The 22990-nt window shown below is 38.0% G+C and overlaps 1 protein-coding gene across 1 annotated transcript; it reads left to right on the top strand.

The window, feature by feature from the left end:
- Positions 1-3179: 3179 nt before the first annotated feature.
- On the top strand, positions 3180-3506 carry LOC149218182 (uncharacterized). The gene has a single exon (XM_089386498.1). The coding sequence runs from the start codon at positions 3180-3182 to the stop codon at positions 3504-3506; it is 327 nt and encodes a 108-aa protein (XP_089242624.1).
- Positions 3507-22990: the final 19484 nt, after the last annotated feature.

Here is a 22990-nt window from a genome sequence, read left to right as displayed (position 1 = left end):
TGAAATTGAATTGCCAGAAGGGATTTGAATATCACCTATTTTCAATGTTTCAGATTTGTATCCATACAAAGAGACAAAGACAGAGCTACCGGAGGAAACTACAGAAGATGAAGTTCAAACTTTGAACTGGGAAGAAAAAATGCCAAAGAAAGTTAAGAAAGAGGTGGAAGTTGTTTTGGAGAAAAGAGTATCCAAAAGAACCAGAGGATAGGTTTATTATCAATATCTAGTCAAATGGAAAGGACAACCAATGGAGGATGCTAGTTGGTTGACAACAACAGAGTTGCAGAAGTATGGAGTAAACCCTGAAAGTCTAAGGGATGATTCTTTTCTTCCCCGAGAGTCTGATGCAGGAGCATCTAGACTTAGCCACATTGTGATGGTTTTTTCACATGTTGTGGCTAAATGAGTTGAATTTCACTAACCTGAGTGGTCAAAAGTCAGTTTTAGTCGAGAGGGTTGGATCTCTCGAAAATGATTTGTACTTCATTATTGTAATAGTTAGGAAATTGTCTTATTTTAGATTAAGGGATAAGTTGTTAGCATAGGTGTGTAATGGAGGTTGAAAATAGATATTTGATTGTTAGAATGATTAAAATAGAGATCGAGTTGTTAGTACAGTTAGAATAGGATTCGACTCTTAAAGAGAAAAAAATGTAATGAAGAGGGATTAGCTGAGATGATCGAGATTTGAGTTTGAGGCAAGAGTTGAGTGATAGAGAGGGTTTTGAGATTGAAACAAAGGTCTGTTAATTTGCTGTAATTGAGCTGAGAGGGCCAAGACTCTGTAATTATTATTATATTGAAGGAATTTGATTTAGTGTGCATTTTTGTGTTAATCTTGGAGAAAATTCTCATTCACCTCTGTGTATTTCCATTCTGAAACTAAATCAGGTATTTTCTCTATTTTCATATTTTAATTGTAATCTCAGTGTTTATGTGTTAATCGCAGTCAGTAGTATTAAGGATGGGGCTAGAAAAGCACAGAAAGGCTTGATCGTGGTTGAAGGCCCGTACTCCATCCTAACCATCGATCTAAATTTCAACTACTTACGTCATAGTCAACAGCGGGGTTAGGCCTGTTTTTAACCTTTGTGTTGGTTGAAGAACCGCTAGCCATAGGATTTGATGGATTTCGTTATCCAATGGATATCGGGTTTTAAGATTATCAGACGATAATCTCAAATCCAGACCCGAACTCTTATAGACCAAGAGTTTATAAACCATATCAGCTCCATAAGGGCGGTTAAACATCACGCAAATCCCTATGCGATATTGTTGTCGACCGTTGGATCACTGTTGATGCTGACCGTTGGATTAATATCACATTGCATCATTCATGAGTGAATGAACCTTGGCCTGGATAAATTGCGATATGCAATGTACGATGATCGAGTGACTATCAACCGTCGGATTAGATGATGAAATCAATGGCGTAGAGTGAAGCACCTGTGCAAAAAGAGGAAAGTCAACGTGGGACCGGTTTCTGTTCAATTGTTGTTCAGTTATTGTTCAATTGTTGTTCAGTTTTTGTTCAATTGTTGTTCAGTTGTTGTTCAATTGTTGTTCAGTTGTTGTTCAACTGTTGTTTAGTTGTTGTTCAATTGACCTTGCGCGTCACTCTACAAGAAGATTTCCTGTTTCACACTGACATAAAATGAATCCATCTGTGGGGGACCTTACACTCATCAATTGTTCAAGTTTCAAATAAAAAAATAATATCATTTTCACACAAGATCCATCTTAACGTAGGACCTTTACACCTTGGAAATCTACAAAGTTCCAAAAAAGGATCTGAGTGTTCCAAATTCCTATTGATTACTCTCATTTTAGTTTTTATCCCTAATAATAGCTTTCATATTTCTAATAATTTCTCATTTTCATTTATTTCGGGCTTCCTTTACCTTTTGAACTTACTTTCTTAAATCATCTTAGTCTACTAGAATGAGGTCCTTATTTATAAAGATTCATATATCTTTCAACCTTAGATATTTAGTAAGTATGCTAAATTTACGATCATTATAGCTTACCCTAACATGGATCAATCTATCTTCATGACTGAGTATCTCTTACAACCTTCTTGCTTCGATGATGTAAGTTGTTTCAATTTGTAACTTACGTTTTAGTTATTCTTTTACTATTGCTAGTGTTTCCTCATATTTCTACTCTTTTATACCATCAATTATAATATTCTAGACTCTTTTATTATGTTAATGATCCAACTCAATTAGTTTGTTCATTTTCTCTTTGATGGATTTGATGTTTGATTTATTTTCCAAAATATCTAGGACTAATTTGTTATTTAGTTTTTCTTTTAATTCTTTAATCTCATCTCTCAATTTGCAATTTTTTTCAACCATTCACTGTTTTTATTTTTTATTTCTTATAGTCTATCTTTCTCTTTTTGCAAAATGATTTTCAAACCAAATATTTTTTTCTCTAACAAATTGAAATTGTTATCAAACACTAGGCTAATTCCATTTCATGTTCGCAATGATTTTTTTTCTCTTCTTGAAGTGCAATAAACAAGCTCTGAGAGATCAGACCGATCGCTGCTCCTTGGCCCAGCTCGGCCCTCCTCGGCCTTTCCAAACCCTACGCGGCCTGATCCTGATCCGTCGCGGGTCTGCCCGGTGGTCTCATCCCGGTGACCAGTCTCGGCCCTGAGGCTATCTTGGAAGGCCTCCCTCCTCTGTGATTCGGCGAACTCTCATTTCGGTGGATCGGACTTTTTTCTGAGGCTCCTCCTGAGCGGATCTGGGGGATATGATTGCAGGTTCTGGGTGAGCTCGATCAAATCGAGCTATGGCTGCCTCATCGGGGTCCCCCTCGCCCCCTTCTTCTGAAGTCGATGCGTTTGTCAACCTATTGAACTCTCTTCCAAAGAAGAAATCGACCGAGGCCGCGAAATTTGTAAAGCGTCTAGAAGACATCCCTGAGATCTCACTTCCCCCTGAGAAGCCGATCCAGGTCGCCCTTTCATTAGCAGAGCGACCCTTGGTTGTGCAGTTCACCAAACTCTGGCCCTCCCCAAAACCACGGAGAGCTGGATAGCAAGGAACTGGGCGCCGCTCATTAAAAATAGAGTCACCTCGTATTTCCTGGGGAAGGGTTTCTTCCTGTTCGAGTTTGCTGAAAAAGAAGATAAGGAGTTGATATTCTACAATGGTCCCTATTTCATGGGCCCTCAAGGTCTGTATCTCAACAAGTGGACGCCTGACTTTGATCCATCAGTCGACGTCGCCTCAGCTGTGCCTGTGTGGGTTCGTCTGCCCAATCTGCCAATGCACTGCTGGAACTGGGAATCCCTCAAACACATTGGAAATACTCTAGGCAAATTCATTGACCGCGCCAACAGCAGGGATCAATTTGATTGTGCTACAATCTGCGTCGAAGTGGACCTCGAGGTCGGTCTGCCTGAAGCAATAAAGGTTAGGGTTGGAAGCTGGTCGCATATTCAAAAACTGGACTATGAACAACTTCCGTTCAAGTGCAGGAAGTGCTAGGTCTACGGCCATTTTGCTAGAGACTGTCCAAAAAACAGTGAAGCAGAGAAAAGCAAGGGGGAAGGATGGACGCAGGTCAAAATATCTAAAAGCAAAGCCCCAAGAAATGGAAACAATAATACCAAGGCTCCCCAGTCAGGCCCTGGGTTTCATACTCCTCACATGGAAGATCAAGGAAACAAATACATCCAGCTAAGCTCAGCAATAGAGGACACTCAAGGTATAGAGATTCAGAATGAAGGATCGCCTATCAAAGAACCCCCCCTGGAGTCTAAGCAAGTCGAAAACAATGCAGACAAAATAGAAGAGATACCCTCAGAAGAGGCTGAGGAAGTGAAAAGCTCGGAGGACTCAGAAGAAGAAGGTGAAATAGCAGGCTCACAATCCTCGGCCAGAAGACCACTGAGAGGTCGAAAAATTGCCCGTGAAAAAAGGGAGCAGGAGACTTACAAGGACAAATTGCAAGGAAGTCAGCCTACCCTTGAGAAACTGTTGGCTAAAACCCCGAAGATGACCAGAAATCAACTCCAAAGCTCTAAAGGAGCTCCCCACTCCAAAAGTAAGTGATGAAGATCGTCTCCTGGAATTGTAGGGGTATGGGAAGTAAAAGAAAAGAAGAAGCCGTCAAAAGTTTGATAAGATCCGACTCTCCTGACATACTCCTAATCCAGGATACCAAAATGGAGGATAAGGTCTTCCTCCATATCGGAAAAAACTTATGGAAAAGAAGTGAAGGACAAGCAGTCTCAGCCAGGGGGGCCTCAAGTGGCCTGGGCACTCTCTGGAATGCAAACAAATTCTCAAATGTTAAACAGGTCGCCAACCCACATTGGCTATACACTAAGTTGAACACATGCAGACTCAGTGGAGACCCTCTGCCTCTTTAATGTGTATATTCCAGTTAGCGCATGAGAGAAAAAGATCTGCTGGGATTCCATCAGAGGACTGGCAGAATCTGAAGACTTAGCAAATATCATCATTGCTGGAGATCTAAACCTCACTTTATCCCTAGCGGAAAAACGTGGAGGAAGCATAGTAAGGGATCAGGCGTGCGAATGGGTGGAGGATCTGCTCCAGGATTGGGATATGATCGACATCAAGCCTTCGGCGGGCAAGTACACTTGGACCAATAAAAGGCTCGGCCCGGGACACATAGCTGCAAGGTTAGACAGATTTCTTGTTCAAATTTCCTTTCTTCTTCTTGGTTTAGAATCTAGAATGCATATTCTCCCTTGCAGTGTTTCTGATCATAGACCCATCAAACTTGATCTGGTGGCCCACATGGATCAAGGCCCCATCCCTTTTAAATTCAGTCCCCTTTGGGTCAAGGAACAGTCCTTTATGCAATTAGTAAAAGACACTTGGAAGAATCCTATTAACGGCTCAGCCTTCTTCGTTTGGGAAGAAAAGCTTAGGAGAATGAAAGAAGCCTTGAAAATCTGGGCAAAATCCCTTCCTAACCCAGCAATGGAAAGGAAAAAGATTCAAGAAAGACTTGAGAACCATCATCTGAAATCGGAAAAGGAAGTGATCACAAAAGAAATCCTTGATAAGGAGGCAGAGCTTCAGCAAAAACTTCTTAAAGCAAGCTCGGCCGAGGAAGAGTATTGGAGGGTCAAATCTCGGAGGCTTTGGCTCAAGGCAGGGGATAGAAACTCTGCCTTCTTCCACAAGCAAGCTCAAGCACGGAAAAATTTCAACTCCATCTCAGAAATCAAGGTAGAGAATATCACTCATAGAGATCTGCAAAGCATAAAAAAGGCTGCCTTCCTTCATTTCAAAAATCTGTACAGTGAGAAAGAGACCCTGGGGCAAACTTCCTCCTTAATTAATGAGGTGCCCACTCTGATATCAGCTAGAAAGAATCAGTCCTTGGAAGCAGAAGTCACCAACGAAGAGATCAAAATCGCTCTTTTTGCCATGGAACCGGACAAGGCCCCAGGCCCAGATGGATTCACTGCCAGATTCCTGCAAAACTATTGGCAGATTGTGGAAAAATACTTGTGTAGAATGATCCGGAAATCCCAAGCTTGTCAGAAATTAGGGGTTAGTACCAATTCGGATTTCCTGGCCCTTATCCCTAAGGAAAAAGGTGCCAATACTTTCTCCAGGTTCCGCCCCATCTCCCTTTGTAACATTGGCTACAAACTGATAACAAAAGTGATTGCCAACAGGCTGAAAACTATCCTTCCTTCCATTATTCCAGAGAACCAGGGAGGTTTCATCCAAGGAAGACAGATAGTGGATAATTATATCCTGGTCCAAGAGGCGATTCACTCAAGCTTGACCCGGAAAGAGAAAGGAATGGTGGTCAAATTAGATCTGGAGAGCGCCTTTGATAGGGTGAGACACAGATTCCTATTTGATGTACTGCATAAGTTTGGATTTGGGGCCAAATTCATCAGCTGGATCAAGGCATGCATCAGTGAGCCATCGATCGCCCACTTGGTGAATGGGAGGGCCACCGACTTCTTCAAAGCTTCTAGAGGGCTGAGGCAAGGGTGTCCCCTATCCCCCTTGCTCTTTGTCCTCCAAGCCTCTGTCCTCAGCTTCCTCTTGAATAAAAAGTAGACTGACCAAGAAATAATGGGCCTAAACATAGCAAGAGGTGTTAATAGCATAAACCATGCACTGTTTGTAGATGACACTCTCCTGCTGAGTGCTGCCACCTTGCCTTTGGCTATAAGATTCAAAGAAGTGCTGGATGCCTACTGCAAAGACTCAGGAAGCAGCCTCAACAAAGGAAAATGCCATATTTACTGCTGGAATGCAACGATCAGATCGGTCCAAGCCATATCAAACTGTCTTGATTTTGCAGCTTCTCTCACTTGGTCATCCTTCAAGTATCTGGGCCTCCCGGTCTTCCAAAAAAGAGCCCTCAGCAGAGATTGGCTGCCTCTGATGGAAAAATTCAAATCTAAAATTCGTTCATGGGGATTCAACTGGCTCAATTTAGCAGGCAAGTCAGTGCTTATAAAGGCTATTCTGAATAGCCTTCCCATTTACCAGGCTGCAGTGATGATGGCTCCCATGGGCATCACGAGGAAAATGGAGGAATATATCATAAACTTTTTTTGGAAAGGTGGCAAGGCTAATGAGAAGAGAATTTCGTTAATAAGCTGGGATACAATCTCCTTGCCTAGAATGGAAGGCGGGTTGCATTTTAAGAATATTAGCAATCAAAATATAGCATTGGGCGCAAAGCTGTTATGGAGGATAATTGCCCCAAACCCAGGCTGGGCTCAGATTGCGCTCTGGAAAAAATACTTCCGTGGGCAAAGAGCACGATGTCTGGACAAACCTATCTCCTCCACTGGTACCATGATACACAAGCTGTTCGAGAAAGCCTCTGCCTTAATCAAACAGCACGTCCATTGGATACCTGGCAATGGAAAGCATATTAACATTTGGGAGGACCGTATTATGAGCAGTGAGCCCATTGCAGATGATAGTTCCCTGTCTCAGCTAAAAGATTGGATGGATCGCGCAGGCGTCAAAATGCTGTGGGATCTCTCGCAGTGGGAGAACAGAAGCTGGAAACGATGGAGAAATCTGGAGGTGCCATCGCATTTATCCAACGATTACGCCTCCCTCCTCACTCACTTAAAAGGCAAAGCCCCTTTGAATACCAAAAAAGCTGACACGAGGGGATGGGGCTCGGTCCCAGGTACTTATATAGTTTCAAAAGGTTATAATCAGCTCTCTCAGAAACCATATGCGCTGCCAGATCCAAAGCCGTGGCAAGGAGTATGGTCTCAGCCAACGTTTCCCAAGATTGACATTTTTTGCTGGCTCCTCTATCATCACAGGATCTTGAATGAGGATAGGCTTCGTAAAAGAGGCGTAATTGGCCCCTCGCGTTGTTCGTTGTGTGAAGGCCACGAAGAAACTGCCACCCATATGATGCTCTCCTGTAGTTATGCAACCGATCTATGGCAAGAGGTGTTAAAGCCTTTAAACATTGACTTCGCCCCACCTGCTCACTGCTCAGATTTGTTCTCTACATGGAAGCGCATGTACCCAGGTGGATCACCTCAGAACCTGCACATCAAACAAGCGTGGCTCGCCATTCCTAAAATAATTTTCTGGCACATATGGCTGGAAAGAAATCACAGGATCTTCAATGGCAAGAAGAGTGATTTCAGGATAATCTGGACAAAAATCAAAAGCCATTTGAAAGAATGCATGGGCGATCAGCTAGACAGAGCTAACCTTAGCGATCAGGACGCTGTCTGGGGCGATGCTTTGGGCCTCCAATTCACTGAAAAAGTCAGTCCCCCTCATATCCTTAAGTTTTGGCAAATCCGCCTCAATGATGCAGAGCTCGCTGATCTTTGCAAAAAGAAGGCAAGAAAAACACTTTTCTTCGATGGTGCTGCTAAAGGAAACCCCGGCAGCTCCGGAGCAGGGGGTGTTATTAAAAATGTAGATGGCAGAATTGAAGCCAGATATGCTTGGGGAGTGGGGTTCAACTCCAGCATCCAAGCCGAAGCTCTAGCTCTTCTCCAGGGTCTCAAGCAGCTCCTTTTCCTGGGCATCAAAGAAGCTACTATTTTTGGAGACTCCCAATCCATTATTAAGGCCATGGTGGACAATTCTTCTCCCACGGACTTAAGATTATCAAGACTTCTGAGCAGAATCAGACTCCTGTCAAATACCTTTCAGAATTTGGAATTTCTTCACATAAAGAGAGATAACAATAAAGATGCCGATGCTGAAGCTAACAAAGCTGTTCTCCTCCCTCCTGGAGTCCTTCTAAGAGACGGAGACGAAAGCTGGGACTCCATCCCATAATCAGTTGTTCAAAAATGTTTTATTGCCTCTTATTACAGCAGTTTGTTTGCATTTGTAATTTAGGAAAAATAGACAAAGCTACAAGAATCACAGCTAGTAAAAGTCGTAGGCTTATTAGAAAGGAAGCCATGTGGTGCCCGGTATCTGAGAATTCTGATCTCTGTTCACCTCATTGTAACCTGAATTAAGGCTTTCCAGCCAAGAATCAATATATCAACATAACCGTTCCTGTTAAAAAAAAAAATATTCCATTTCATGTTCCACTACTTCTTCGTTCCTTTTTTATAATGAATCAATATGATCATAAAGACTTTCTATGGTAACTTTGATTAACATCCCCTTGCTAGGTTGAGGTTTTGCCATATGTGGTGAAGTGCTCATAATTGTTAAAAATTAAATAAAATAAAATTACTTATGTGTGTGTACTGTGAAGGGTCAAGTGTGTTGTGAAGGGTCAAGTGTGTTATGGAGCATATTTCCACATATTCATGTCAAGTACATTGTTGAAGGGTTCTGGCAAGCATAATGTGTACACCATTGAGTATATACCTAACTAAATAGATGTTCATGACACCTTAAATATTTAGGGCAGATAAAATTAAACCACGTAGAAATTCACTCTATGATGTATACATGAATGTAAATATTCATCAAATAATTAATTCTCATAAATATGCCACACGATATATGTCCACTGAAATCTCCACAAATATTTACTACAAATAAAAATTATTCACTATAGAATGAATGCCCAAAAAAATATTTGTAAAGATTCATTGCATGTGTGTGCAAAAAAAACTTTTTAAATATTCACCACAAATCAAATTAATTCACTAAAAGATGTATGCCTAAAACAATCTCGACAGATATTTACTGAAAATAATTTTTTATTTTAATTTTGAAATAAATGTAATCAACATAAATCTATTTTAGATCTAGACCTATTAAAAATGGAAAGGAAATAAGCTTTTCCAAATGCAATTTTTTTAACCATTTAATACTAAGTTTAATATCAAGAAAAAAAATGGAAAGGAAATATGTTTTTCCACATACAATTTTTTTAACCATTTAATACTAAGTTTAATATCAAGAAAATAAAATAAAAGAAATACATTGTAAAAAATTGATTGATCCCTTCACATTTAAGATGTATTTAAATTGGCTTGGTTTTTATATGTTTTTTATTATCCCCTAATATTTAAGTTGGTTTTTAAAATATTAGTTTTAATTTTAAAATATCGTTATTAATATTTTAATTGGTTGTAGTTTAAACTTGTGAGATTCAAAATAATATATAAAGAAATAATATTTTATACGCAAAGTGTTAATATTGTATAATTTAGTTTTATTAAGATATTAAACTGTACTAAATTTATTTTTACATGGTATTCCAGTTAAACTGCAATTTTGATTTAGATTTTAATAAAAACAATCAAAATTATTTAATAATTAGTTTTTTTACATTTTTTTCGATATCTTGATTGAATAAATTTAAAATATCAAAATTTTATCTTATTATGTTTATTAATATTGATGGCACTTTTATGAGGTCTAAAGTTTTTCAATTGCGGTTTTTGTGATTCATAATGAATTACGAAAACTATTTTCAGTGAAAATTACATAATAGAATTTTTTTGGTCAACACGTTTTGAACCAATCAGTATGGTTCATCATCAGGATCAGATGAAGAGGAAGACTATGGCAAAGGCTTAAATAGAGAGCAATGTAGAGACCATAATTTCAAGTAACGACTATTTTTGAAAAATAAAATTTAAATTATGATATTAATTTATTAAAAACAAATATTATTAAATAACGACTATATTAAATCGCTAGTTTTTGAGAATTAATATTTAAATTAATTCATTAAAATCAAATATTATAAAATTTCTATCATTGAGAAATAATCCAAAAATATAACTAACCGGAATCAAAAAATAAAAGTCAATAATATTTAAATTATGATATTAATTTATTAAAAACAAATATTATTAAGTAACGAGTATATTAAATAGCTAGTTTTTGAAAAATAATATTTAAATTAATCTATTAAAATCAAATATTATTAAAATAAATATTAATGGGAAATAATAAAAAATTCAAAGTCAATAATATTTAAATTATGATATTAATTTATTAATGGAGTTGTCTTTAGTGTTACTTTTTGGATTTTCTGGTATCGGAATCCGACAGGAAAATTTAAGGTGAAGTCTTGATTTGTGTTATTTAAACTGGTTTTTTTACTATATATATATGGATTCAACACCTGAAAAACCTCTAGGGCACTTGATTGTGCATGGGTTACCCATCAAACTTGTGATTTCAATAAATTCCTCATAACTATTTATATCTCGCTATCAAGCTCTTCTTCTATCAACACTCAATAGTTGTCCTGATGATAGATCCCTGTTGGGATTTGAAACGTTGACAGAAATAATGGTTTTTACTGTGGGTTCTCCGGTTTATAAAGAAAAGCTTCCAAAAAGTCGCACTAAAGACAACTCGTTTATTAATTACACCGTAAGGCATTCCCCTCTGAAATCAACTCTCCCATCTACCTTTCTGTCCTAATACTAATCATCAGATCCATTGTTAGACGATTAAACCATGGTTTGCCTGTCAAATTTAATTAAAAAACCTTTAGAAACCCTAAAAAACCTTTAATGTAAGATTAGTTAATTAAAATTAATTTTCATTACCCAACCCGTTACCCTAACCAACCCCAACCCATCCGTGGTGTGCGCAGATAGCCGCGTTTGTTGTAGAGGAGGGCATTCTTTGCTACAGACCGAAAACTATACAGTTTGGGGTTTACCTGGTTCTTCCTTTTTGTTGTTCTATTCGTTTTCTACTGTTTATGTATTGACCTCTAATTGAACCTAGTTTGGCCAGACTACTAGGTGTAGAGTAGGAGGCTTCTTGGAGATTGCTAAGGTAAATTTTCAAAAATCATCTTGATTAATTTCTGTGTTTCATGGGAAATTTGTCTATCTTTTAATTTGAACTGAACCTAAATAAGTTTTCTTTGTTTTTTTTTGCAGATTGACTTCATACTTTTGTCCCCCATGAACCCTCTGCTCTTGGTTCGTCTTGAATTTGGTTCCTCTTGAAGTTCCTTCGAGCATATGTAGCTTCAAGGCTAGGGTTCTACGCTCTGCAACTCAGTGTCGATGTCTACTGGCTGGTACTTCGAGCCAGCTGAGCTGCTTAGTAGAATCAACCTAGGAGAGTGCTTTAATGAAGTTTTAATGGCCTCTGAATTTACGTTGGGGTGATTATATTCTAATTATGTTGTATATCTATATGCATGTCTTATGATATGATGTTATTGATCATAGTGATGCAGGGCACTTTTCCTATATGATGAAACAAGTGCGCATGATTGTATGGGATAACTCTAGGTTGGGAGTCTTACGGAAATAACCGCGAAGGGTAACTTGTGATGTTGAGCATTTTAGTTTTACTATTTTACATATATTGTTCATCTACTTGATGTGTGTGTCCATGCATGCGCAGGACACGGCATTTTATTTTGACTATGTTACATATATTGTTCATCTACTTGATGTGTGTGTTCATGCATGCGCAGGACACAAGGCAAAGCCTTGCTAGCTCGCCAACAGATGGGTGTGGGACATAACCAGAATGCATCATTTTCAGCCTTACCTACCCTACCTTTCAAAAAACAAGCGAGGGCTCCATACTATTACTCTTTCAAGCGGGAGATCTACTGATGAACTGGGAGCATAATCAATCGGCCCTATCAGCTATTTCGTCCAAAGGGGTAGGCTACAATGTAGCATGGATTACTCCCCGCCTTTTCAGTCTATGTCTATGTCATTCTTTCCGTTCGAGTAAGGGACGAGTCATCAGTTGTTTCCTCCTCATATATATATCGATCTATTTTGCCAGACGTTCAGTGCATACCTGCCAACCATAATATGGTATGTTGTGGAATTGATTATTTTTGGATCTAGATCAAGCAACAAACCCCATTCATAACAACTCAAATCATGTAGTTTCCTTATGAATGATGCTGCAAAACAATTCAGTCGGGGCAGCGTATTTCGGGTGACCCAAGCCCACCATACCCTATTGGGAAAGCTTTAGGCTTGTAGCTTTCACTTCCTTCCACTATTCTAATAATTCTCATTCCTATGAAAACTTCTCTTAGTCTTATGATGGTGATGATATCGCTCAAATATCTCTTTTTTAGGAATAGAGGGTTAAGGCTCAATCTCTAAATGACAAACAACACTTCCAACAAGAGTTGAAATAGCCACCTCTTCTTCTCAGCATGCTGCAATCAACCGAATTCTTACTCAAGGTCCTATCTACAAACCAATAATCCTTGAATCGTTTGATCCTTCTTAGTCAAATGCAACAACAAGGAGTCATAATAATCTTTCAATGCCTTATACTCATCAAACAGTGATTGTCTTCTTGAAGAGGGGCAGCTTCTTCACAAAGCTTAGCAAGAGAGGCCTGCAAGTGGGAAACTTCATCAGTAATGCTCCATTTTGCCTGGCTTTGTTTTGCATATGATCAGGATGTCTATCCTTGGTTAGCATGATGAATTGTCTTATCTATGGCATGGGAACTGATAATTCTATGCATTATTTTGGCTATTGAACAAACTACTTATGTATATATACATGTGTGTTATATATCTATACATGTGATATGTGTGTTGTTCTCTTATGATGAGATGTTTTCTGTAATCCTATTTATGGAACTAATTAGAATGCATGGAATGAATGATGTTGATATGGTTGCTTATGTGATTATTAATGAAATGTGGTCTGTATAGTTGGATACTATGGTTGGGACATATGATAATAAATGACTGTTGATGCTCTTGAGAAAGTGTGAACTGTGTAAGATTGGCCAAACTTGCAAGAATCACCACTGCCCCACCTTAATGCTTGTCACATGTATTTTTTAATGAAAATTATGTTAGGATATTCCAACACATAGGAAATAGTTAAGTATAACTTGGTCTAGTGTAGAGTTAGGTAAAGTGTGTTTCTTTACTATGTACTTTTTGTAACTTACAATCTGACGGTCACGATATGTAGTGATCCGACGGTTCATTCTCTCCTTGGTATTACCGACACTTGATCCGTGGCTTATCACCCGATTGGTCCATGATCTCTATTTAAAGAGCATGGAGGGTCATTTGTAGGTTAACTGTTCATGAGAGAAGCTTATGTAAATTTTCATTCTTTTATTAATAAATTGCCTGAAGTGGTCGCGTTGGCTCAGGTCGTGGACTGTTTCCCTCTTTGAGGGTTTTAACCACTTCAAAATACTGGTGTATTAATCTGTGATCTGTTTGTGAGCAGTGTCCTTTGGTGTTCTATCTAAGGAACTTACCTTGTAAATTCCTACATGGTATCAGAGCTATTTGAGGGCCCCGTCCGTTGGTGATCCAAATCTGAAGCCGGTAGAACTGCATCCGACTGTCGTTTCCTAGATCTATTGTTTCTAACCACTTTCGGGCCGAGAGGACTGCTCTATTGTGTTAGGAGCATATGTTCCAGTGAGGAACCCCTTTCGTTTCACGCGAAAAGGTTTCTGGTAGCCCTAGCTATGTCATTTTTAAGATTTGGAGGTATACAATGTTTATTTGCAGTTTACAGTTATTTTCTCTCTGTTTATTTCTGTTTATTTATCCTTTTTTTTTTAAATTACCAGATCTATACCTTTCATTTTTGTGTATGCTCTTTGCCCCGCGACTCTGTGCGATCTGGGCAAATCAGAAACAGAAAGGAAGGAGTTTTCTCATGCATATGCTCTTTTCCGTTGTGCCTTAGTGTGATCTCGGAAAATCAGAAACATTGAGGAAAATATTTAGTTTCCAGGTAAAGCTAACTTCGAGCCGTAAGGTTCATTTTTTTTTTGTATTTCCATATTGGGTTTTGTGTTTTTTGTTTTGTAGGGAAAAAAAGCTTTCTCAAAGTAAGCACGCAGCCCAAAGCTTCATTGACCAAAAAAAAAAAAAAACCCTTCCTCTTTTCCAAAAATTACTAAACTTTTAGTTTAGCTCACTTGGTCCAAAGCTACTTTATGAGAGTAGAGGTCTTGAGTTCAAGTATTCTTTTTGTTGAGCTAATTAGATTAAGTTTGGAAAGGGGGCTGATTTTTTTTTATAACATTATCATTCATTTCCGCACATTCCTGCACTTCATCGACATCTTCATCAAATTTTCTTCAAAAAGCCATAACTTCTTCACCCGGAAGCCGTTTTCAGAGCCGTTTTTTTGTAACCAGCCTAATTTTTCGAGATCTTTCCATTGGAACACTTAGTTTCAGCATCTATAGCTTCAGTTTCTGTTAAAATGGAAAGTCCATGCCAAGTTATTCTTGACAGCACCAACTACTTCCAATGGTGGTTCTACATTGTGGATTTACTTAGAAGTAAAGGTCTCTACAGAATAGCCTCAGGCCAAGAAACCAAACCGAAAGATGAAGATAAGGTAGTGAAATGGGAAAATAGGCAAGATCAAGCACGCGGGTTGATAGGGATGTCTATTTCTCCAGGTCTTAGATTCCATATTGCAGAACTTGATACTCCTAAGGAAGCAATGAAACAGATCACTAAAGTTTTTGGAATTAAAAATGAACTTAAAGCCCATCAACTCGAAAATGAGTTGCTTACATTGGACCCCAATAATTTTTCTTGCATTGAAGATTTTTTTTCCAAGTTCAAGACCCTTAGACTTCTCTTGGAAGGTGTCAAGGTTAAGAAAGAAGATAGTAACCTTATATATTCCATTCTTACTAAGTTGGGACCAGCCTATTCTGTGTTTGTTTCCACCTTCCATTCTACAATAGAATCCTTCATTTCTCAATGACAAACCTACAAGTCCCCTTCCTTTGATTCCTTTTGTGATTCTCTAATAAGAGAAACTCTTACACCTTGGTCTTCTTAATCTTGGAAACTCTTCTAAGAAAGCGTTAGCCGCCCAGCAGCAACCAAATTCAAAGAATCCTAAGAAGTTGTATCATAAAAGGAATGGTCCTAAACCAAACAAGGGTCCTAAACAATTTCAGCCTCAAAATGAAAAATCATTTCAACAAAATGATAAGACAAATAAAAATAAAGGGAAGAAGACTGATAGACATTGCAACTTTTGTAATCGAGATGGCCACTTAGAATCCAAATGCTTGAAGAATATGGAAGCCTTGGAAGCAGCAATGAAGAAGCATAACATCCATTTGGAGCACTCTTCAACTTCAAATTCATCTTTAGGAATAGCACTTTCTGCATGTGGTTATCAAGCATCTCGATCTGGCTATGCACTAAATGTATCTTCTTCTTCTCATTCTCATGAGTGGCTCATTGATTCTGGAGCTTCTTATCACATGGCCAAAAACAAAGCCATGTTTTCTTCTTTAAATGTTGTAACACCAAAAATATATATGTTGGTGATGATAGATCTCTTAGCGTTGTAGGGACTAGAACTGTTCATATAGACAATGGTCAATTTAATGATGTATTATGTGTTCCAACCTTATCCTGCAACCTTCTATCTGTATATCAGATAACTCATTCAGGTGAAGGTAAAATCATTGAATTTTCACCTCACGATGTTGTAATTAAGGACCTAAGAGATCCTAGACAGATTTTAGCAACTGGCATTGTTGATGATTCTACAAGGTTGTATAAGTTTCACAACTTTGGGTCACCAAATCTTCCCTCAGTATTTGTTGCTCACAACGATCAAGTGAGCAAACTTTGGCATGAGCGATTTGGTCACTTAAACTATCGCTCTCTTCAGAATCTATGTAAAGAAAATATGGTGACAGGTCTTCCAATGGTATCTTGCAGAGATGGTGTTTGTTCCGGATGTGTACTCGGAAAACATCATCGGGATAGTTTTGAAAAACGTGCCTCTTGGCACGCCTCAACCCCTTTACAGCTTGTGCATAGTGATTTATGTGGTCCACTTCCAATTGTTTCATTCTCTGGCTCCAAGTATTTCTTAACTTTCATTGATGATTTCTCTAGACACACTTGGGTATACTTCTTAAAACTCAAGAGTGAAGTATTTAACATGTTCTTGGCCTTTAAGGCCTTTGTTGAAAAACAATCTGGACATCAAATTCTTAAGCTAAGATCTGATAATGGCGGAGAATATATTAACAACAAATTCATCAACTTTTGCACTGAGAATGGAATTAAAATGCAACATACAGTTCCATATAGTCCACAACAAAATGGTGTAGCTGAAAGGAAGAATCACACCTTAAAGGAAATGGCTAATTGTATGCTTCAATCTAAAGGACTTGGTCTTAATTTTTGGGCAGAAGCAATTAACTGTGCAAATTACATAATAAATCGCACTCCTACTAAGTTTTTAAATAATATCACTCCAGAAGAAGCATGGAGCTCAATTAAACCAGATGTAAGTCACTTTCGTGTTTTTGGAAGTGAAGCATGGGCCCATATTCCAGATGAGAAACATAAAGCTTTAGAACCTAAGAGTGAAAAATGTATTTTTGTTGGATATTCAGAAGATGTCAAAGGATATAGACTTATTCCACTTAAGTCCAAGAATGTTATCATTAGAAGAGATGTAAAGTTTGTTGAAAATATATCGCCCTGCGAGCCTAATTCAGCGGATGTGCCACCTCTCCCTATCTCTTCTACTTTTGAAAATATTTCTTCTTCAGATGATGAAAGCGAGGATGAAAATCCTCCCCCACCTTCTCAGGATCCTCCTTCAGCTCCTCAGCTTCCAAAATGGGTTCGTGCTACTCGGGATGCAGCAGGTGATCTTGTCGGTGATCCTACAGATCAGCGACGTACACGTTCTCAGTTTGATAGAGCCTCTTCTTTACTGGCTCAAGCTTTAGTGAATTATGATCCTGACACCTTTGAGGAAGCTTTAGGCCATCCAGATTGGGAAGCAGCTATGAATGAAGAATATCATTCATTATTGGCAAATGATACATGGGATCTTGTTCCTCTACCAAAGGGACGAAAACTTGTTAGATGCAAATGGGTTTACAGAACCAAGTATGGACCAGATGGGAAAGTTGATAAACATAAAGCTCGTTTTGTTGCTAAGGGTTTTTTCACAAGTTAAAGGAATTGACTACACTGAAACCTTATTCCTTGTTGCCAAAATGAACTCTATCCACCTTTTTCTTTCCCTTCCTGCCTCTTTCAAATGGGAAGTCCATCAGATGGATGTTAAATCTGCCTTCTTGCATGGGGACTTGCATGAAGAAACTTATATGGAACAACCTATTGGCTTTATACAAACAGACTCTAGCCTTGTATGTCGGCTTAAGAAATCCCTTTATGGTCTCAAGCAAGCTCCTCGAGCTTGGTATGCCAAAATGGATAACTTTCTTTTAGAAAATGGCTTTTCTAGGTGTCATTTTGACAATACTGTCTACACCAAGAAAGTGTTCAAGTCTCTTATCATTCTTGTTCTTTATGTTGATGATCTTATCCTGACTGGTATTGATCCCAACCTTATAAACAATGTGAAGTCTAGCCTTAAAAGGAAGTTTGAAATGACAAACTTAGGACACTTACATTATTTTCTTGGTCTTCAAGTCTTGCAATCCAAGGAAGGTATTTCCCTTGCCTAGTCCAAGTATGCCTGTGATATTCTACGCCATTTTCACATGGAAGACTGTAAGCCAGCCCCTTCTCCCTTTCATTCTGGAGTCAAACTTTCAGCCACTTGTACTTCTCCTGAAGTTGATGCTACCTTATACCGTCAACTTGTAGGAAAACTTTTGTATCTAACCCATACTCGTCCTGACCTTTCCTTTGTCGTTGGCCTTGTTGCTTGGTTTATGCAAAACCCACATGAAAGTCATTGGAAAGTAGCTAAAAGAATACTTTGTTATGTTCGAGGTACAGTTCAGTTTGGGATTCATTACAGTGCCGAAGCAGCTCCTCTATTCGTTGGTTTCACTGATTCTGATTGGGCTGGTGACCCTGATGATTGGAAGACTACTGCAGGTTATGTGTTCACTCTTGGTTCAGGACCTATTACATGGGCCTGCAAGAAACAAGGTGGCATTTCTCTTTCTTTAGCAGAAGCAGAGTATCGTGGTGTCGTAGAAGCAAGTAAGGAAGCCTTGTGGCTTCGTCAGATCCTGTCAGAGTTTGGTTTTCAGCAGCAGCATCCGACTACACTTTGGTGTGATAATCAAAGTGCCATTCAACTATGCAAAGATCCAGTCCAACATCAGCGTAGCAAACACATTGAACTACACATGCACTTCATCAGAAAGCTCATTCACGACCATGTTCTTGAAGTGCAATATTGTTCAACTGATGATCAAGTTGCAGACATCTTCACAAAGGCCCTCACAGAGGCGAAGTTTACTAAACTTCGATTTATAGTTGGAGTTCAGGAAGTTGTCACTAAGGGGGGATAGGCTCTAGTGCCTCCTTCCTCTCCTATTGTGTCATATTTGTAAATCCTTCAATCCTATCCCAAGTTGTTCTTAAGGGGGGATGTTAGGATATTCCGACACATAGGAAATAGTTAAGTATAACTTGGTCTAGTGTAGATTTAGGTAAAGTGTGTTTCTTTATTATGTACTTTTTGTAACTTACAATCCGATGGTCGCGATATGTAGTGATCTGACGGTTCATTCTCTCCTTGGTATTACTGACACTTGATCTGTGGCTTAACACCCGATTGGTCCATGATCTCTATTTAAAGAGCATGGAGGGTCATTTGTAGGTTAACTATTCATGAGAGAAGCTTATGTAAATTTTCATTCTTTTATTAATAAATTTCCTGAAGTGGTCGCGTTGGCTCAGGCCGTGGACTGTTTCCCTCTTTGAGGGTTTTAACCACGTCAAAATACTGGTGTATTGATCTGTGATTTGTTTGTGAGCGGTGTCCTTTGGTGTTCTATCTGAGGAACTTACCCTGTAAATTCCTACAAATTATTATTTATAAGTTGGGTTATAATATACAATTTAGGTCATTGTTTAAACAAAATGTACATACATATGGGGAGAATATGTGCAGGGATTTGAGGCATTTCTATTCTCTGGTTACACTGAGCTGTTACTGGATTGGAATAAGCAACCCTTCAAGGTCAAGCCTAGGGATTGACATGGGCTAAAAGGGTTTATACTTGCCACTTAGAAGACTTGGGATAGATGACCTTAGATAAGACCTTTTAGACCTGGTTCATGTGATTGTAATTATAGTTGAAACCTTCTATTATACATTAATTAACTTTTGGAGAGCACTGAGATTCATCATGATCTCATTCTTGATTTTCTTATGACCTTTGAAGGGCATTGACTTCTTTGCATAAAACGTATGGTAGGTGACTCTTGCAGGTCACAGCTTGGGTGGATGCCCACTGTCTTATGTGATGGAGATGTATCCAACCAAGATCTCCAAGACAATTTTCATGTCTACATTTACTCCTAGCAACAATCGGAGCTTCCTTAGCTCTTCTAAGCCAAAGGTGTGTTGCCGATTTTCAAATCATTCAAATCTTTATGGAAACTGTCTTTGAATAGTCAAAACTTTGTCAAAAGAATATTTTACTTTCCATAGTCTGTGTTATCAAGTGATTGTTTGTTTGAACATTTTAAACTTTTAAATATGGATTTTGTTGTTACCAAAATTGCCATGCTAGTTGTTGAGACCACTTCCACAAATCTTACATTGTACTTGAAAAGGTTTCTATTTCCATTGAAGAAATCCAGTGACATTATATTTGTACTTTGTTTCCATTTACTCAAAGCATTATTTTTAAAGGACTGTGAATAACAAGGGTATATAGATATAGGATGGAATCAAGTAATTCTTCTCCTTCTCCACCCACAAAAGGAATTTCTACTCATATTTGCATGATGCCAGTGTCCAAAATATTTTTACTATTTAACAAAATGGTTTTTCTTCTATCTGTTAGGTTCCGAAACCAATAGGAATCATAATTTTGAATGACTAAGGTTAATCCTTATAATATGTACATACCTTTGCTTTCTACAAATGTTTTCCATATTAAAAAATCAAAAAAATGAAAAGAGGGTATGTCCTAGAAGAAAAATCAAAGGACAAAAAGAATAAGAAAAGGTCCAAAAAAGTGAAAAATATGAACTCCAAAAACAAAAGACCATGAAAGTGTGCAAGTCAAAATGCCACTACTATTTACTTTTATGCATAATAATGATTGGGTACAACTTGTTATTCATGCCACAATCCATGGTAATCAAACTATTTAATCTTGATTATGTCATACTTTAAATTTCTTGTTGATAGTTAGAGAATAAAATCTGACCAAATTGTTTAATCTTGGCAGATTATTAGATAGGTAGAGTAAATAAAAGGAGCTCATCAGTTTAATCTGAACCCTTGGATGATATAAGGTTAGAATTAGATAGTTTCCTGCTTTAAAATAAAATGGATAAGGGTTTGCTAGCCTAAATGCACCCAAATAAAATGAAGAAAAAATGGTAGGATGAGTAGATGGGTAAGTAGAAGAAAGGTTGCAGAAGTATGATGATTGATTAGACAAAAGCACATTTATCATCCTTCAACATGTATTTCGGTGAATGGGCAATTAAGCATGCATAAGATTTACAAAGTCAATTAATTAACTTCCCCCATTAATTTCACCCCTTTACTTTACTAATTTCCCATAAATAAATTCTAAGTACTTAAATCCTTTAAGTCAAATAGGCTCAGAGCATTTCTCTGACTCCTGGAGGGACCAGACCCTCGACTTAATGACCTAAGGACAACAATTACTAGATTCCCCCTCATAAAAAATTCATCTCTCTTCTAAAAAATTCATCTCTCTTCATTTCCCTAATAAAACCCCTTTTCCTAAGGTTAAAACACTATTTGCCATGGGAAAGTAATCACCCCCATATAAAACCCCTTTTTCCCGAAAACCCACAAAAACACTTTAGCCTAAGTTATAATGCATATATGCGAAAAGAAAACAAATCACATAAAATACATTATGCTTAGCGTAATTCATTTCGGCCGTTTTCATATTAACTTCTAATTTTTATATATTATTCCCATTAATACCCTTTCCTGTATGTATATATTAAATCCCTTACATTAACATCCCTAGACCTAGTTTTAACTATAAACTACGAATTTCACCCAAACCCCGACAAATTTCATTAATTGATCGATTCGCGATTACGTTAAGTAAAACTCCGCAAATCACCCCCGCCACCTACGCTCGTAATTAACCCATGCTTAATCACCATATCACCACAATTAACCCATCGAGCCCCCCCATTACCCTCCACGCTCATTCGCAGCACGATCATTGTCCGATCTAAAGGCCCACATCCAACACTCATAAGCCATTTCGGATGGGATCATCCGTCGAATGATACCCACCCGAAAAGTGGTTTTCTGCCCAGGCCCCAACGCGCTGTGTCATTCAATGAATGGAATCGGGCAATCCCTCCCAAATACCACCAAGCCCACAAAAGCGGTGTGAAATAAACTGCTTACTACCCTCTCGCTAAATGACAAAACCATCTACTTTTCACTTTGCGCCAAAATTTAAAAAATCAAACATTTACCCGTTTAAACACGAAAACCCCAGTTTTGCTCATTTTCGCCTTTTGTGTAGTAAAACTCTGTGTAACCCTTCTGTTCCACCTGAAGCCTTTGCTAACCAATTCAAACAGGGTTTACCTCCTGAAAGTAGTTTGGACTCACTCCATAGACCTATAAAGCTTGATAGAGCCATTAATGACCCTCCCTGTCAACCCAACATTTTCCTAACAGTTTGTTTTATTTTACAAATGATCAAAAGACCACAGCTTTGGATAAACTGTCTTAATACTAGTCATAAGACCTGTTTACTCTAAGATTGATATCAAATCTATTCAAATAGAGATGGGAAATAAAACATATAGTTAAAAGATAAGCGAAGGAAACATGAAATTAAATGATTTACTGTTGAAATAGACAGTAAAAACCTAAAATATACAGTGAAGGTAAAAGGACACAATAAAGAATAGTCAAAGTGTATTAGGGTTAGAGAGTATCAGATTGAAGACCAAGTCAAGTAAAGAAGCTAGCATGAAGACAAATAGCAGGGAAGATAGTTACAAAGCATACAAATTCATCTCAAAGTGAAGATAGATAAAAAATAGAGCAGTAAAAGTAAACATGGAGGCAGTAAGGGTTAAAAACAGATGAAAACACTTTCACCATCAACAATGAAGTTTATCCAAAGTAAAAGTGAAAAACAGTTAAAATAAAGTTAAGGTTAAAAGATAAAATCAGAGCAGAAATGGTACATTCTTCAGAAATTTCCTATTTAAGTCATAGTTTTTCATAAACTAGTTTGGCCAATCCAAGATGAATTTTGAGACACTGGAGGATGTTTGTGTTCCTACAAGATTATTCTACAAAAACCTATCTCACTTTTTACATAGGTATGACCAAAAGTGAGATAAGTGCATGTCTTCACAGCCTATGTTTCGGACTATGGAAAGTCTTGTTTTTGACATATTTTTCTAGAGAATATTGTGAACAACGGGAGCTGAATTTTGGGAAAATGAGAGAGGTTTATCTCAAAAACATATTTATATACAATAACCTCTTTCCCTTTGTACATATATATCTCGGATTGAAATATACAAAGGTATCAATGGACCCTAATTTTGCAGAATTGCTGGGGCAAAATGCACAAAGAAAAGATGCAGT

Source organism: Pinus tabuliformis, chromosome Q (assembly GCF_031772625.1).
Source record: "Pinus tabuliformis cultivar Carrire ecotype Pingquan chromosome Q, CPIR1, whole genome shotgun sequence".
Lineage (NCBI taxonomy): Eukaryota > Viridiplantae > Streptophyta > Pinopsida > Pinales > Pinaceae > Pinus > Pinus tabuliformis.
Note: the sequence above shows the minus strand (reverse complement) of the source record. Positions and strands in the feature narration are given on the sequence as shown.